The 16,832-nt window shown below is 43.4% G+C and overlaps 1 protein-coding gene and 1 long non-coding RNA gene across 2 annotated transcripts; one reads left to right on the forward strand and one right to left on the reverse strand.

The window, feature by feature from the left end:
• Positions 1-194: 194 nt before the first annotated feature.
• On the forward strand, positions 195-1,048 carry LOC143180002 (uncharacterized). The gene is made up of 2 exons (XR_013002064.1): positions 195-277; positions 751-1,048. It is a non-coding gene; the product is annotated as an uncharacterized LOC143180002 (long non-coding RNA).
• Positions 1,049-5,424: 4,376 nt separating this feature from the next.
• On the reverse strand, positions 5,425-15,751 carry LOC143179340 (uncharacterized). The gene is made up of 5 exons (XM_076378527.1): positions 15,543-15,751; positions 11,575-11,721; positions 6,514-6,847; positions 6,053-6,360; positions 5,425-5,689 (listed from the first exon to the last, which is right to left on the reverse strand). Exons 1-5 carry the CDS (start codon positions 15,749-15,751, stop codon positions 5,425-5,427), a joined length of 1,263 nt encoding a protein of 420 aa, XP_076234642.1.
• Positions 15,752-16,832: the final 1,081 nt, after the last annotated feature.

Here is a 16,832-nt window from a genome sequence, read left to right on the forward strand (position 1 = left end):
AGAAAAACGTACAAACAGAAAGATTCTTTCCAAGAAGCTACCGGAGGCCTCGTATCGCGGATCACTCTCTGCCAAACGCCAATTATCTTTACCCGACGCTGGCAATTAAGGCTCTGGCAAGAGGGAAAAGTGTATCGGCGAGCCGCTGCCTCGCTTCAATTTCGCCGAAAGGGGAAACAGCCCTGACACTTGGAACGATTCCATCGGATTTTTATGGCTGGCCCCGACGGACAGCCTCGAGATCCTATGCATGTTCTCTCTTTCTGTCTTTCTAAGAGTAACCACGCATTTAGATACTAATTTATGCTCGTGGCAATCGTTTTTGAACGTTCGACGCAGAGGATCGCTGTAATCTCTGTTGTATAATATTTTCGAGGATCTTGTGATTTTACATGTAACGTCATTTTCAAGAATTTTTAACCAAAGAAACTTTTGAATTTTCGTGACCACTTAAATACATTTTCAGGAGAAGATACGAATGTTTTAATTTACAAATTATGAAATAAATATACAGTTTTGCGGTGTCGAACTCGTTTTCGTATATTCATATAAATATCGTCTGTAATCGGTGTGTTGCTTTCTTCAGCGTCGATCTTCTTACCCCGTTCGATAAACTACCTATGTAACATCGATAATACACGTGGTCGTCGAGGCTAGGTGTACACGCACGCGGTTTATCGTTATCTGTCGCGTAATTACCATGGTAACGTATCGATAAACCGCTACTCGTGTTTGACTTACTATTCAAAGGGCCCGAGAGGCATGAGGCTCCCTGGCCACGGGTCCTCCTCGTTTTGTATGGGTATGCAGCCTCGTTGGAATTCACACGTGTCCATCTCAGCACACTGTGTACTATTTGATTAGATTGCTCGTGACTCCCCATCAGATTTCCCTCGATCGCGAGATCGAGTACTGAAACGGACAACAGTATTTGTTTTACTCCGTTTTGTAAATGAATAAAAGATTGTTTACAAACTAAACGATGGTAAAAGAACTAGTTATAACATTAATATATAATTATGTTAATAAATAAAATAAGGTACAAAGACTCCTTGTTGAAATCTGGCTGTTCGAAGCACACCCCTACTACCCCGAACACTTCATATGTAGATATAGACTAGTATAGAATATATGAAATTAAGAACTTTCTCAAAATAAACGAAAGATTCCAATGTACTAAATGGAATCTAGAATTAAAATTATTTTACACGTATATTGATATTTATATTAACTGCTCTCTAGATTATCATTTCAAGAGCACTGTTTTTATCCTGGAAGAACAGAGTTTGCTCAACAGTCGGTCTTTAAACGAAATTAATAAAGCGCCCAGAGATAATTGCTAACGATTCATCTTGAGACCTAGAGGAACTTTTAAATGTGCTAATTGCTCCGCTAATTAGGGATACGATTGCGTGAACGCGATAAGCAGCTCGATGGCTTCGTTATCAGTCATGCGTTTAAGAAATCGCTCGATCCTGTTTGGCGAAGCGACCGATGGATCAACATTCAATGTAATTTTTTGTCGCGCGCACGAGGCGGGGGGACTCGAGAGATCGCTCGTGTCCCCATTAAAAATGGAACATAAAAAATGCTATCAGTAATAAAAATTGAAATTATCTATACTAAAGTAAACGTAGAATAAGTTCAGAAATGCGAAAAGTATACTTTACTACTAAAAAGTAGAAAATATCTTAACATAGTATCAAAGCCCCCCTCTTCTTGCCACATCCAACCCATTGCCAAGCTCTGAACATCACAAAATCTTAACTCAGCTCTATTTATGATACATATGATTGCCTTATATATATTCTACGCCCTTTTACCTACTTTTTACAAGTTATTAGAATTTCTAAGTACCCAAAAAATTCGTGACTAATTTAGAAATATGTAAAAGATATAGACCACTCAAGGCACAGTCATGTTCCAGCTATTTCACGAAATAACGAAAACGAGCACTAACCCTAATATTCCCTGTCAGGGATGAACGCGTTCTCACGTGGCTCGCGCCGAGATCCCGATGAATGGATAGTAAGAGGAAACACAACAGAGCCAGCCGATAATCTCACAATCGGGACAGCTGTAAGGGGTTTACAACTCTTTGTGGTCCGTGGCGCGAGACTGAATGCCTGAACTGTCGAAATTTATCGACCCTATCTGCCCTCCGCCAAATATTTACACCGTATACAGAATCTAGGAGGGCAACGGCATCGGCTTACCCAGATTTCTCGCGTAGCCCACGAAGAACATAAAGAATCGCAACCACGCTGTCGTTTTCGACCCAGGATTACTTACGACCGCTGAGATTCGAAAGCGTGCCGATGATTAGCAAGAACGCGGGAGAAAGGGGAGGGGCCCAAATGGGGGAATTAATTATATCGCGAGGCTCGTCATAATTTATAACTGAATGCTCCTTTGTACGGTGAATTTGTGTCTCGAGGGATTTCGAAATTTTCGCCTCGAGTTCGCGGAAGGATCTAGGAAATCGACGATAAAAGGTGCGTCGCTCCCATCCCAGAGACTAGATAAAAGTGGACGAGTCTTCAATGGACTCTATTGTGGATTAGAATGGAATCTATGATTGTCTCTCGGGGAGTCGAGAGATTTCGTGGAATTTCTCGTTTTCGGGGGTCAAGGAGGTCACCAGCCAGGAAGGAAACGTGCTTTTCCTCTGGGAGCGAGGGAGGAGCGATTGATACCCCACGAGGCGTCTTTATCGAAATCTTGACTGACAACGAGCCGTGAAAAAAGCGAGACAGCTGCGGCACGATACGTTTAGCGCGACGGAAAGGCTGACTCTTGTCAACATTTTCCTTTTTTCCCTTTGCAGGCGGCGCGGTGAAAAAATTCACTGTCGTTCGACGATGAAAACGCGGTTGCTCGATGACGACACTCGGCTATTTTTGCCCTGACAAGCACGTAATTTTCGTCCCGCTCGTGTCAGTGGGAACTCTGGAGTAGGTACCTTGCTCGAGCGTTTACTATGAGGGAAGGAGTTGGTGTTGGTATCATAAAGCTGATTCAAGGGTATGGAGAGATTTATTGCTCTCTCAAAAGCGTGCAACAAATTTGACAATGTTAACTGTATTTTTCTCAGACACAAACGAAAATTCAAATTTACAATTTTTTAAGTAAGAATGAATTAATACTGTAATACATTTTCTCTACTTTTCTTGCTCTAATAAGTCTACTTATTAGATTATTTTCATTATTTATGCTCTAATATGACAGCATATACATATATTATTCGTTATACAGCTCATGAAAAATTGTATATGGGAAAACCATAGTCCTATCATTTGCGTTCACACAACTTTGGGCCCTAATGGATTAAGCTGCATGAAGACCACGCGACGTTATCGATAGTTCCAAATAGCTATCTAAATTGTTTATCGGAACGCGGTCGGTGCATTTCTCGGTGCGGTCGAACCACGCTGAAAAATGTTAGGGCGATTAAGAATAACAGTCCACACGTGCTCGTGGGAGGCGAAGGGAGACGGGCCCCTATATGCCTTTTTAATCTCGAGACGCGGATAAGTGGCATAAAAGTCGCGACATATTCCCACGTCCCCCGTTGGACGGATTTCGATAAGGCTGTTTGCCGTTGGAAACCTAGAACGGTTCATTCGCGGCCCTTCTATTTTTGCTCGGTGCCTCCATCAAAAGCAAGATGCTCAAATATTTGTCGCGGCCACTCTGTCTTCTGTGTTTTCCTGCGAGCGTTTTTCTCTGGGTCCTCTCGAATTCTACAACCTGCACAGCCTCGAAAACGAACCCTCAGGGAAGTCCATCCATTACAATTGCATGGATGAATGATGGAATTAACCCCTGTGCACTGTTCGGGTGAATTGGATCCGCAACTTAATTTCAATCTCTAATGCTATTCTAATAAGAATACAATTTACATGAAAGTTGACTTTTTATAATAGGTAATATGTAAGGTACACAATCTTACTTCAATCCTCAATAGCTGAATAGACTATTTCATGATATTTCATAACTGTCAAAGAGTTAAATACTTCTTTAATTTGTAAATAAAAAATATCTATTAAAAATATCTGTTGTGACGTTTATTGTGAAAAAAGTGTAGCCAAATTAAATAAAAATATAATTACCTTTTAGATGTTTCTCTTCAAAAGCTGCCCCAGTTAAAAGGCTAACAACAGAATGTAGAAACTTTTCGTACGATGGAAAGGACAAAAGGGATTTCTGACATCTCATCTTCGTCTCAAAATGCTTTCTTTATTCCTATAAATTCGAATACATCGTCGTACTTATGAATTCTAAACGCATTCTCGTCTACGCTTTGGCGCTCCCTTAATAGGCGGCACAATAAATATCTAAGTACAAAAGCACGGCTGTCAGCGTAGTAACAAATAGAGTGCTAATATCTGTGTTAATTACGTGACCAAGGGTGCTTCGACAGTTGGCTGCCTGTCTTTCGATCGCTCGATACGAGGCCCACGGATACGGAGGCCCTTCTGCGATCCGCTCGTATGTAAATCGATCTTCGAGGGCGCCGGTTGGCCTTCCAAACGCACGATCGATTCGTCAAGGTCCATTTTTCCTCCTAGATTCGTGTAAACGTTGATCACGTGGGCCCCACGACCCGACTACGACCGATCGAGTTTCGCAGGTTTATTTGAAGAGCGTGCCTGTACACTTTGGTACGCGAGGCGCGTAACAAACCGCTCGCTCGCGGCCAGTTTATAGTCCGTGCCTTATATATTTATTGTATCTAGATCGCGGCGGGGCACCGTATCGAGCGGCCTGTTTGTTTAGCCTGAAATTCTGCGCTTTGGAATGGCTGGCTGTCATGGAATGATGTCATGGAGTAAGATCGTGGCTCCGCTATGCCGTGCACGCGAACGTACCCACCGTCTCGCCCCCTCTCTTATCCCCAATCATGGCCCCTGCGTTAAGGTCATACAGCAGAAACTCTAAGACGCTCTGCAGGATGGTCCATGAGCTGCTGAAGTCGTGACAGGGGAATACATCGAACTGCTACTGTGGGTACATGACTTGAGGAGTTGAAGAACAGTAGATACAAGTCCAAAAAACGCATTTTGAGATATTTCATCCCAACGTGGAGTTCTATCCATTTTACGTATCTGGACCTCAGAGCTGGAATGTATTAAGCCCACTTTTTCCTGTATGACTCTCCTTTATCCTGTGATGTCTCACATCACTCGTACGAGCCGTTCAGCTCTCTTAATGTCTCATGACATCATCAGTACTCAGTATGTTAATACACTTTAGGTCTGTGGTCCAGATACAGTTTTCAAATTATTTGAAAATGGCTAAGTTTGGACTTACATTCTCCAACTCACTGATCCGTCCTGATCGATTGCCTTTATATTCAATCACCTGAACAGTGTTCCAACAAAGTGACTACTCGCAGTTTACGTATTACCTTTTGTGTTCTCTTTACATATAATGTGGCCAGGATTCGATGCCAGGTACGTAGCGTTGATATTGCGCGTAAGACGTGGACACGTGAGGATGGCTCATCTGCGTGCTCGTGTGAGAGTAATGCGCGTTGTGGGAAGGGGATATGTACTGCATCGGTGGCAGAGGCGGCTGGAGCTCGTGGTATCTGACCATCTCCTGCGGTCGGTCCTCCCAGGACGTCTCGGCTATTGTCTGCTCCGAACAGTGTCGCTTGTTCGGCCTCTCGATTTCCTCCTCGTATCTGGAACCAGCAATGACCATTTCTTTCCACACATTCGTCATCAACTACGTTCACCACGTTGATTACCATGCCTCCCATTTACAGGGCGACAATGTTTATATCATTGAGGGTAACATTAGCATACGTAATTACGAATAGTAATATCAAAAAATTATAGAGATAGTTAATAAACAGACAGTTAAAGAAGTTAAAAGATAAGACAGTTAAAAAGGGGGAATACTGTAAAATGAATCCAGAGGTAAATTAGAAATCATTCTTTTTTAAGTTACAGTCATTGCTAAAGCGACTGAAGTTTTAATGAATCTAGCGTGACAATCCACATATTATGCTAACTCTTAGGTAAAAAATCAGCATGTAGATTACCTGTTGAATATCCACTGAGAGGAGGTGGTGGTCGGGGCAGGTATGTGCACTGGTGGTACTTGAGGCCGCAGGTACTGGTCCAGCTCGTTGCTCTCCACCTCGCATTCCTGCAGGTTCAGAGGAAGGTTCAGGCCTACGCCAGCCAGGGATCCTAGCCCATTTAATTGACCCTCCTCGATTGGTAGACCATCTCCGACCTCGATGCACCGAAAATCAACCCCCGATTGCTGCTGATGCAAGGACTCACTCGAGGATGTGATCACCAGGTCCTGATGGTACATGCTACTGTTCTGTTGCGGCTGATTGCCCTGCACAAATAAACGTTTCCACTTGCTACATATAAGGAAATTGATAGCTGTGAAATATTTAGTAGTTCCTGCATTGTAACTTGTCAATAAGCCCACACTTTATTTGAAGTATCACAACTATTGCTATTATTTATGTACTTAACTACTGCTTACCTGGTTCACGTAATGCTGTACGCGGGGAGTAGTCGGAGGGGTAGGTGGAGACAGTCCTTGATTCGGAGTCGTCGGGGGAGACGAGCTGACTCCACTCTGAGGCGAATTGGGTCCTTGTGCGCCTCTAGGACTCATGTCCTCCTGCTTCAAGGATCTGGACACGTTGAACGTGACGTTGCTTTGATTCCTCGAGGGTGAACTTTCTCTACCCGATGACCCGTTTTGCTTTCGGCGACGGGGTTGATACTTGTAATCAGGGTGCTCGCGCTTATGGATCACGCGAAGGCGGTCAGCCTCTTCGATGAAGGGCTTCTTGTCGTTATCTGACAGGAGCCTGTAATTATACGTATTTGCGGCTGCTAGAGCAAAGTGTCAGCAAAATATATTTAATAGGCGTCAGGCGATATTTCATGAAATTCTAAAACTTATTTAGGGAACTGAAAATTGCTGTACAAAGTACTGATCAGTGCATTAGTAATTCCATGTAACTACAGTAAACAATACAGGTACAAGAACATCATTTCTCTTTTGGTCTCCTAGCTGAAAAGTTTATTGGAGAATTATGGAGAGTGTGGTTCTTTATGAGGTTACATTTCTAAGTAAAAACTGAAACGATTTATTATTTTCGATATGAAAGCTAATTGGATTTATCACTAAGTAAAAACATTAACTTCCTACTTCCAAAAACCAGATGAATATTCCAACTTCTAATCTCTTGGACATCAAGTATTAAACTGATAAGAATAAGCCCGCTCTGTACATCATCATAAGACCTAAGGGCTAAGGATAATTCATTACTAAATCTCTCGAGGATATCTCGCAGATCAGACGTGCCGGTTGGTTTCCATTAACGCGTGAAATCCGTCGTCGGCTCGAGCTGATTCACCGAGCGATTAAGGTTCACACGCGCGTGTGATTTTCTCTGATCCGCGGTCGTGTATCCGGCATCAGAACAGGCTGGAGAATGAGAGCGTTTCTATCACCGTACGATACACTCGAGGAGTCGAAACAGGAGGTCTGGTTAGTGTTTCTGGCTGCGTGAAGTCTTTAAGGGCGCAGCACACTTCTACACACGTACGTACGCGAGCAGCGCGCACGCACTCGCGTGCAACCGCGCGTATAGAGCACCGAGAGAGCTCGAGCCGTGCGGTCCTCCTCCAACTCCATCGCGTCTCGAACCGAGCACTCATCTCGTGTTAGTCTTTAATTCCTTGTGTTTATGTTCCCACTGGGCTCGTAAAGCCCCGGCCGATAAGCTTTTCCGGTGTTGGCTACGGGACCTCCAAGATTCCAGCAATAATTCCATGGTTCTGACTTTATTCCCCGCGTTATCATTTCGCGCCATTTCCGGCGTACGAAAGTCACCGAGAGGTTACACGATCACAGCCCCCGCCCTTGCCTAACAAGAGAAGTCCAACCCCTCTCGTGTCCTAACTTATGCTGATTAGAGTTTTCTAAGTAGTATATGTCAATAATAGTGCCTGCACGATTCTACTGTTGAGGCTTTCGACAGTAAGCCGCATCCTAAGCTGTGATACAGTGTCAGTGTGTTATTCGACCCACTGATGAAAGTAACAGCAACGTTTTAATTATATTTCTCAGAAATTTTCAATTTATACAGACATTATTAATGACACGTACCTACTAATTCTAAGTGGAATATTTGAATAACTTAGTACACGACGAAGAAGGATATCAACTTCTTTCTAGAGTATCAACGCGAGCTGGGCGAGCAACCTGCCAGAGTAGAGAGAAGTTTAAATCCCACGGGCGGACAAGTCGAGAGGTGCTCGAATCGGCGTATCTTGACGAGCCTCGCGCTGCTGAGGCTCGAGTTGAAACGCGCGAGATGTTTTGTCACTGGGAATGAGCGGGCAACGGAGAAGAGATCCCATCTGGTCAATGGACTTTGCCTCGAGGTTTTTTTGATCGGCTGGGACCGACGATAGCGGAACGTCGCAGCCTGTCTTTTTCTTTGCCAGATGCAACACAGGGTCAGCTAATTTAGATCTCTGCCATCCTTGCTCACGGTGTCCACCGTGTTATTTGTATATATCAGATGTGACACGGCCTAATTTCGTACGAACAGGCAGCTAGGCCGCCGAAAAGGCTCACTGCAGCCTTGAGCAAGTAGCCTGCAATTGGAACAAGTACTGGAAAAAAGTCACTTGAAAGAAATACAAATCCGATTGGGCCTAGTATTGTCTTTATATTCTAGATCTCAATCAGAGTCTTAAATTGAATTTTTTGAAAATTTGACACAGGTAGATCGCTTTGCTTTACAACTACAGTCGCGTAACCTGCAAAGTATCCTTCTTGCGCCTATAATTCCAAACTGACTTCTTTCCAGCTCTGCATAGTAGCCTGGAAATCTTGAGATTCAGCAGTGTCCCATGGTAATACCTCGTGAGGGAAATCGAGACGTTGCTTCCGTCAGATAAGCCGCATTTACCTGTTCGTCATGGGCGTTATTTGCACGAGGTATCAAGGGACCAGCGGGGGGCAGGTTCGGAAAAATTCACCTGACGGGGACAAGGCGTTTATTGTGATCCTTGGGGGCGCTTTATCTAAGACAGGAACCGGCCGCCGGCAGCTGCTAGCACGCGCCAAGGATGAACCAAGCATATCTGTTTTCGTTTTGTCGACAAACACCGCGTCTAATATCCGAATGCGCGATACCTTTCGATGCGGAAGAAAAGGGAGAAGTCTTATTCCTTGCACCTACACCTGGTTCTTTGCAGATATCGGCGCTGTCGGTGGCGCGTGACCGACGTGTTTCTTTTTTGCAAATAATTGCTTCGGACTCCGAACTCGTTCAAACTTGTCCTATTCCTCAGATAAAGGAAGATTGAATTTAAGAGGTTCTGTCGTCACTATATGTTCACTGTTTTCCTTTTTACCTTATTAACACTCACAGAGCCATCGGCGGGTCTGTTTAGACCCAGGAATTAAAGTTTTGTTTGATACTATAAGATTAAATCTTTTCTCTAGAAGATTTATGAAGATAAACGAACAAAGTACAGAATGGGCTTTGCCCGGAATCACGCGACGGGAACGACTGCCTTTGGTAGCCAGTGTTAATTAACTCTAGGTCTATTTCGAAAGGTGCTAAATAATTACTTTTTAAGAGTTCAAATATAGGGATTGTTTCGACAGACCAGTAAAACGTATATACTAACCACTTGTCGACGATTTCAATTTTCAATTTGCTGCTCTTGAGAGCAAAGATGGAGGAAATTTCATTCGAAAATCAAATAGCCAAGAAACTACTATTTTACGCAGATAAATAAGAATTGTCATGAAACACAGGAAACAGGAGTCAAGAATTCCATTTTTTATACTTTACATTACGAAAAGGTAAACATGACTGATTAAAAAAGTAAAAAAGTATTTCAATTTTTAAATAGGAAAACAATTCACGCGTCAGCCCATGCCTAAATGAAATATTCAGGCGACAAAAGTTCACTCAGATAACGATCTTAAATCAATATTTATCGATACAATTCAAATAATGCTCCACTCCACTCAAAAGACTCCATCTTCGTCGGAGAAATTGCCAGTGAAGCATTGAGAAGAATTTTGTTTGATGTCCCACGGAGCGCGAGCGATGCTCTATTTTGACGTTAAAGAGCAATCGAAGCATTGGCGAAATGGCCGATCGGCGATCGGGATCGCGATCGAGCGGCATTGTAAAATGATTCACCGCGGGGTTCCTTGTCGGCGAATCCTGTGATCCTCGTTCGCGGACCCACTGGGGCCACCTCGTTAGTCTCGACCAGGAAACGGAATATCCTTTTCAATCGTGCGTGCGCGACTTTCTCGAAGACGAGCGCTGTCATTTTCTCCTCCATCTTGTCGATCGATCGGGTGGAAGATACGCGTGGTTGCTTATTCGGCACAACGCAACGCCTCGACTTCCGTTTGAAAAAATCATCACGTGACCGAGGAAAGACGATACATAGGTAGTGATGGGAGATTGAATCTCAACTTCGAAGCGACAACTTCTTAAAAGGCAACTCAAACTTTTCGAACTCTCTTTAGTACTTTATGTTAATAGTACTGCTTGGACAAAGGTAGGTACATACCGAAAATGCTTCTAAGATGTTGAATTATTACCCATTTCTCAAGACCTGTTGAATCTTCTAAAACTTCTAAAACTATCAAAATTTTCAAGAGTTCTAAGCTTTGAAAATTGTTCGAAAGGATTCGAATTTTTCGTCACATATGTATACAGATTCGAAGCGATTGGGAATGATACAATTGCCATCACGTGAATAAAAAGAAATAAATTCTCAGTTTATGTATAAAAGTTCCGTTTTAGTAAACGATTTTAAATCGAAGGCATAGAATTAGGTACGGTCACAAAAATATGGACAAGTGTCCTAGTTTGACGATGTCAACTAGTTACAAGAAGAAGGGAGTTTCTCGCGGTTATCAACCGGGGACGACTGTACCACGTGCAGCCTCGGCGCCACGTGGTAAAAATGTGTTTAACGTGGGTGTAGTTGTTCCGGAAAAAAGGCTGGTCGCGAATTCGGCTGTAAAAATAGAACAGGCAAACAAGTGGTTGCGTGAATCGGCCCTACTCGTGCTTCCTGTATCATCGGTCAACTTGGTGGCTGGCATTCAGTCATTGAAATGTTAAGTTTTTTAGTTTTTAATACATTTTTAGTCGAACTTAAATAAATTGTGTTCTAAGACATTAAAATTGGTCTTAATGTTTAGTTGGCCAGACGATCACCTTGGACCACGAAGATCCACAAGGTGATGAGACTATCTATTTCTCTGTGGTTCAATCTCCTTGGTCACGTTAACAACTGTCCAGAGAAGAAAGAGAAAACGAAGATTGCGTGTAGAAATGCCGGTGCCACCAAGCCGACTAGCATCTGTGAGAATCCGATTTATCTGATCGTGACTGTGCAGAGCCCGCGACTCGGGACACGTGGTGTCGATTAATTTTATCGGAACGGTGCCTCTGCGCCAGGGACGCTAAGAGATTCTACGCAGCGAGTCGCTTTATGGCCACGGGAACATGAGAAAATTGATTTGCTCACGACTCACCGCCAAAGTTTCCCGAGGGTCTTGGAGAGCTCCGCGTTGTGAAGGTGCGGATACTGATCCGCCAGGATTCGCCTGGCCGCCTGGGCCCACACCATAAACGCGTTCATGGGCCTCTTCACGTGGGCCGCCCTTTTGTCGCCGGAACCCCTGCAATTCGAGAACGTTATCTTCATTGGAAGCGATTGTTTTCTTTAAACGCAGCTCGGTGCCTAGAAGGACGACTTCTTCGTCCTTCCAGTAACTGAGCTATGTGAAATCGATATGCTGTATTAAGAAATTATGCGACTTATGTCGTTTTTCCTTGCGACATCAGAAATCATTTATTATTGAATTATGAAACGTTTTTGTTAATAGTTATGCGTTGGATGACTACCCTATTATGTAGTTCTGATTCATGAAGGATCAATATGATAAGCGATGTCCATTCAAAACAAGTTAGGTCACTATTTGCGGAAAGTTTTCAAATGAAAGTCTTAATTACTGCAAACTGAGAGCTAAGGTTCTTATCTTCCCACTAAATTAATCATAGGCATACATATATATAACCAGAAAAATCTCAGACTAGAATTTTGTACTCTTGCTTCTCCCGATTACACGTATTCTTATTCGTCATTCTTTAATTGTTGTATATATTACTTGCACAAGTGAAAAGGTACCAAAAGTAAAGAAAAATTATGTAATACTAAACCTATTAAACAAACAGCAGTATAGAACAATTGTACAACATTCATATAGAAAAATCTCATCTATATGACTTTGCGAGTCCCCTTTACTATACTCATTGCGCTTCCACAAGAGGAATGTCCTTTACTCAAAAGAAAAAACAAAAAAAAGAAATCTAATGAACATTGCAATAATTCCACGATCACTGCGCCTTGGGGGTGTTAATGGTTGCAACAACCAAAAGGATAATAACTCGTCAGGGAGAGCAAATCCCCGAAAAGGAGAAGAGAAGTCTCGAAAGCACCCCTCTGTCGAGTGACTTGCAGAAGAAAATAACCAGAGGCTGGGCTCTTGTGCGCGCGTACAGACGGACACGCACGCGTTGCATCCTCGTATCGAGTTCTGTATCCGCGTAGCTACCCCCAGGTCATTCGAGCGAGCAACGCACCGCCGCGGCACGCTTAAAACCGGCCTTAAAATAACACTGGCGCTGCCAACGGGTGACGAGCAGGAATGGACGTATCCCTTTCTTTCCTAGAAGATGACTTCATAAAACTGTTGCCCCGTCCAGCCGGGGATCGACGTGACTGACGTGATTGCCGTACAAGCCTTCTTCCTGCTGTTTTCTCTCGGGACTTAATCGAGACTTGCTTGAGGACCCTGTCGCCCTGGATGGACTAGGACCCGAAGAAGACACGCTAACTCGAACTATCTTGCACGACGATTGTAAGCTTCGGCAACAAAATATCCTGTGCTATTGTCATGGATCCTTCGTCGTTTTAACTAATTGCACCGAGTCAGGAATGCGAAGGGCGAACCGTGAGATGTGTTAAAGTGGTTCTACTGATTTGATTAGTGACACTTTTATAAATGAATACTCGTAAGAAAATAAACTGGGTGTATGTGGAGATGGAAACAAGTATCTTTTATTGTACAGAATTAGATGTAAAGTATATAGGTATCTATTGTAAAAACCTATGATTAATTGTCTGTACTAAAGTCTCGCAAATCTGTTGTTTATAATAGATATTTTACAATCAAGGTAAAAAAACATTCTCTACTATTAATTTTAGAATATAATTTGACTCTGTTCTCAATTGTACTTTGGATAAAACCGAGGGGAAAAATGATTAAAATGAGATTGTAATTTTAAAACATCCGAAAAGATTCGAACCAGAGATTCTCAATGTTAGCTCACGACAATATTTCGAAACGTCGCGGAGAAAAGAGACCGTGAGGGGCGAATGGCGCGGATAAAAGCAGCCAAGGATTCGAAAACAGGCTCGTATATATTTCGGCCTCTTTGAAATAAGAGGGGCGTTAAATCCGTGTGTAAACCCGAGGAGCCGTTGGTAATTAGCGCGAGCCTACTAACAAGGGTTTTCACGCCAGTCGTGGCTAAGCCGTACGCACGGTTTACCTGCATACGCAAAAAATCTTCGAGTCTTTACACCTCGTTTACCTACCTCGCGTACTAGCAGACGTAGGCGTGGCCCTGTCAGTGATACGCTACCTGCCTTTCTCTTTTTTGTGAATCCCTGTGAAAGGTTCATCTCGATTCGCTATTATCGTACATTATCGGCTATCGAAGGACGCTGTCATAGTTAATCCTTCTACAACCTATAGTTAATCCTTCTACAACCTTCTACACATTGTCTACTTTTTTAATAGTCTTACCCTAATTATGAGGGTAACATTATTATAAAAAAACTATTATAAAGAAACTATCTACCTTGAAGATAAAAAGGATGCGCTCAAATCAGGAGCAAAAGCACGTACGCGCGAGTGCTTCAAATAAAGGCAGGAAACGCGCAATAAGTTCTACGTGTATTCTCATGGATTCCATGGGAATTAAAACTAGTCGATTTTATCAGCCCCTATCGCCAGGAATAAACATCGTACCCTTTAGCTACCCCAAGATAACCCCGTATAATTGAGGGTTAGCGATAAGCGGAGTGCATAGCGATACACGCTTGGAGATTTCAACCGTGGCTAGAAAATTTTCCGTGACCAAGTGCACACCTATGCGCAGTAACCTCCGTGCATCTTAAATACGTTCAATCGTAAGAATTACGAAGTTATCTAAAATGATTCACGAAAGCCCATCTCCACATCATTAGAAACATTTCCGTTATTTTCTCAGAACACATTCGATCATATCGAATCCTAACGATCATCTAATGACGTAACCAAGACGACCATTAATTCCCCTACTTTGATATGCGAACGAAAAAATATCGCTCGTATCGCTCGTCTTTTTCGATCTCTCCTTTGCTTCTCACGAGCCACGATTGACAGAGGGAGCAAGGGAAGAGAGGGAACCGACGAGATCGGGCATTAATTAGCTAATTTGCGTTAATTGGCAGCCGAGGACATTTTTCCGCGAGCTGTTTCCCAAGCCGAGGAAACGAGTGCGTCATAATTAAGTTAGCGTTACGCATTTTTCAAGCTGCGCCACGCTCCTAGTCCCCCTCTCCCATCCTCTCAGCTTTTTCTTCATTTTTTCCCTGTTTTTCCCTCAGCCGAGACTAAGCCAGAGCTCGTCGCGTTAATGCTTGCTAATACGACGTGTTGTGATTAAAACGTTTTCGAAGACTACAACCTGTTTCCGTGAATGCGAAAAGTTTCAGACGCTGCCTCGGAGATAAAGAAGACGATGCTTTTTTCCTTTCTAGCTGTTTGTTGAGAAATACAAAACAAGGTACAAGAGCTATGGAGCTACTACCTGTGCACCGCCATTTGCAATATCAGAAACCCAATGTACATAGTCACATAAGTTTCATCTTTCAATGAATTCTATCGAATAGATTGGTGATGAATCTGTAATGTCCATATACTTTTTGTATTAGAAAATCGACTAGAAAGTATCTTGCACTCTGACACAAACATGTACATTGCTGTATAGTAACGTAATCTCTAAATTGTACCAAATTAGCAAGGACCGACAAAATTGTCGTTCACCGACCCTTAATCAGGCTTCAGGCAAGTCTGAACCTTGTCTTTGACGTACCTAACTTCAAAGCTGAACGTATCGCTTATTTGCTGCAGTAATTATATGACATAAATAAACAATTTAATCTTTTTAAGATATTAGTACCTACAAACAGAACAGTTTCTGCATTGAATAGCAATATCATAAAAAAACCATGATTTTTCTGAGTTTTAGCAAACAAACCATATGCTTCTATTTTTCCTTCTCTTCATTTAATAAAAACATATTCTAATTATTTATCTCACAACATAAGACATTTTTATCCAATCGTTCACAAGACAATAGAAGAAAGTATACTAATCGAGCAACTCACTTGGTAGCAACAGGTACCAGTGTCCAGTCGTACCCCTGAAGGACTTTGGTGACCGCCGCGCTGATCCTCTCGCCGCCATTCGCGTTCACTGCGACAGCTGACGTCTTTCCATTTTTATTGCTCGCGTTACTATTATTGCTACCGATGCTGCTGTTCCCAGCGTCACTCGACGAAATCGAGCCAGACGTCTCCCCCATGACGTCGTTCATCTTCGCGTCTTTCTTCGCGACAACGGCAAGATAACAAGGGAGAAAAGGGCGACGGAGCTTCTCTGAGCAAATCAACGGATTTATCGCGCGCCGCAAGTGTTCATCGTTCGAAGAACACGCACGTTACGAGGCAACGGTTCATCGATTAATCGTAATTACCGTTTTATCATGGTAACGTCACTTCCGTTTCGCAGGCCCCGTCCACCCTTGTCGACGCTCGTCTCCCTTTCTCCTGCGACCCCTCCGTCGCAGTGTCGACGCGCACGTTTGTCACGTTTAATTAATTTCGCGTTCGATTGTGAGATGAGAAATGCAAGGGGCAACGCATGTCGGCCCGTCGGGGACTCTCGTTCTATCTGCAAGCGGCTTCTTTCTCCTTGCTGGCTAGCAATTCTAATCTCTTCTCCTTTGTGCCGCCACCCCGTTTTGTTCTCTTTGCCGTCGTCTCCGCTATCGGCCGCTGTCGACGTCGAGCCACGATCAGAACTATAGAAATGAACGCGAATTCCACGCGATCGCGGCTGAAGTCACTTCTCGGAACTTCTATCGCTCTACTCTGCACCAGCAGATTACGACACACACGATTTTGCGTGCACAGTGACTAGCTTCCGCTTCCTTTGGCCTCCCATCCGTTCGGTCATCAGTTTTCTCAGACCTTAGGCAGGCTTCTAACTCTTCGCGAACACGTCGCCACCGAATCACAAATAAAGAAAGCCCTCTAAGATATTTTGCACTCACTGGGCCGAAGGAACGATCTCGGACATAAAATCCCTCGCCTCCACTGAAGATTCTTGTTCCTGAGTTCTAGATTCGCTCTGGGTTCACTATAGTCTCCCTGGAACCTTTGAACATTGACAGATCTTTCAGTGAACGATCGAATGAGAAAAGGTTTCGTTTTTTGTCACTGTACTGTAGGAACAGCCCACAGAAGTTCGCTGCAGCGCTCGTCACGGTCGCAGGTCCTCGAGAAACATGGTGCACAGATCGTTTTCCAGAAGAAAAGTCGAGGCGCGACAGAAACCGGTGCCGGACCGAGGATGATTTCTAGTTGCTGACGCGATCGGCGCTCGAGTGAGGTGGT

The sequence above is a fragment of the Calliopsis andreniformis genome, chromosome 5, assembly GCF_051401765.1.
Source record: "Calliopsis andreniformis isolate RMS-2024a chromosome 5, iyCalAndr_principal, whole genome shotgun sequence".
Lineage (NCBI taxonomy): Eukaryota > Metazoa > Arthropoda > Insecta > Hymenoptera > Andrenidae > Calliopsis > Calliopsis andreniformis.

Bases quoted from the DNA above. Each gene is read 5' to 3' on its own strand.
- LOC143179340 (XM_076378527.1), bottom strand. From the start codon at position 15,751: ATGAACGACGTCATGGGGGAGACGTCTGGCTCGATTTCGTCGAGTGAC. The intron at 6,848-11,574 runs GTGAGTCGTGAG...GTATAATTACAG, and splicing joins ACCCTCGGGAAACTTTGGCG to GCTCCTGTCAGATAACGACA. The intron at 6,361-6,513 runs GTAAGCAGTAGT...TTATTTGTGCAG, and splicing joins TACAGCATTACGTGAACCAG to GGCAATCAGCCGCAACAGAA.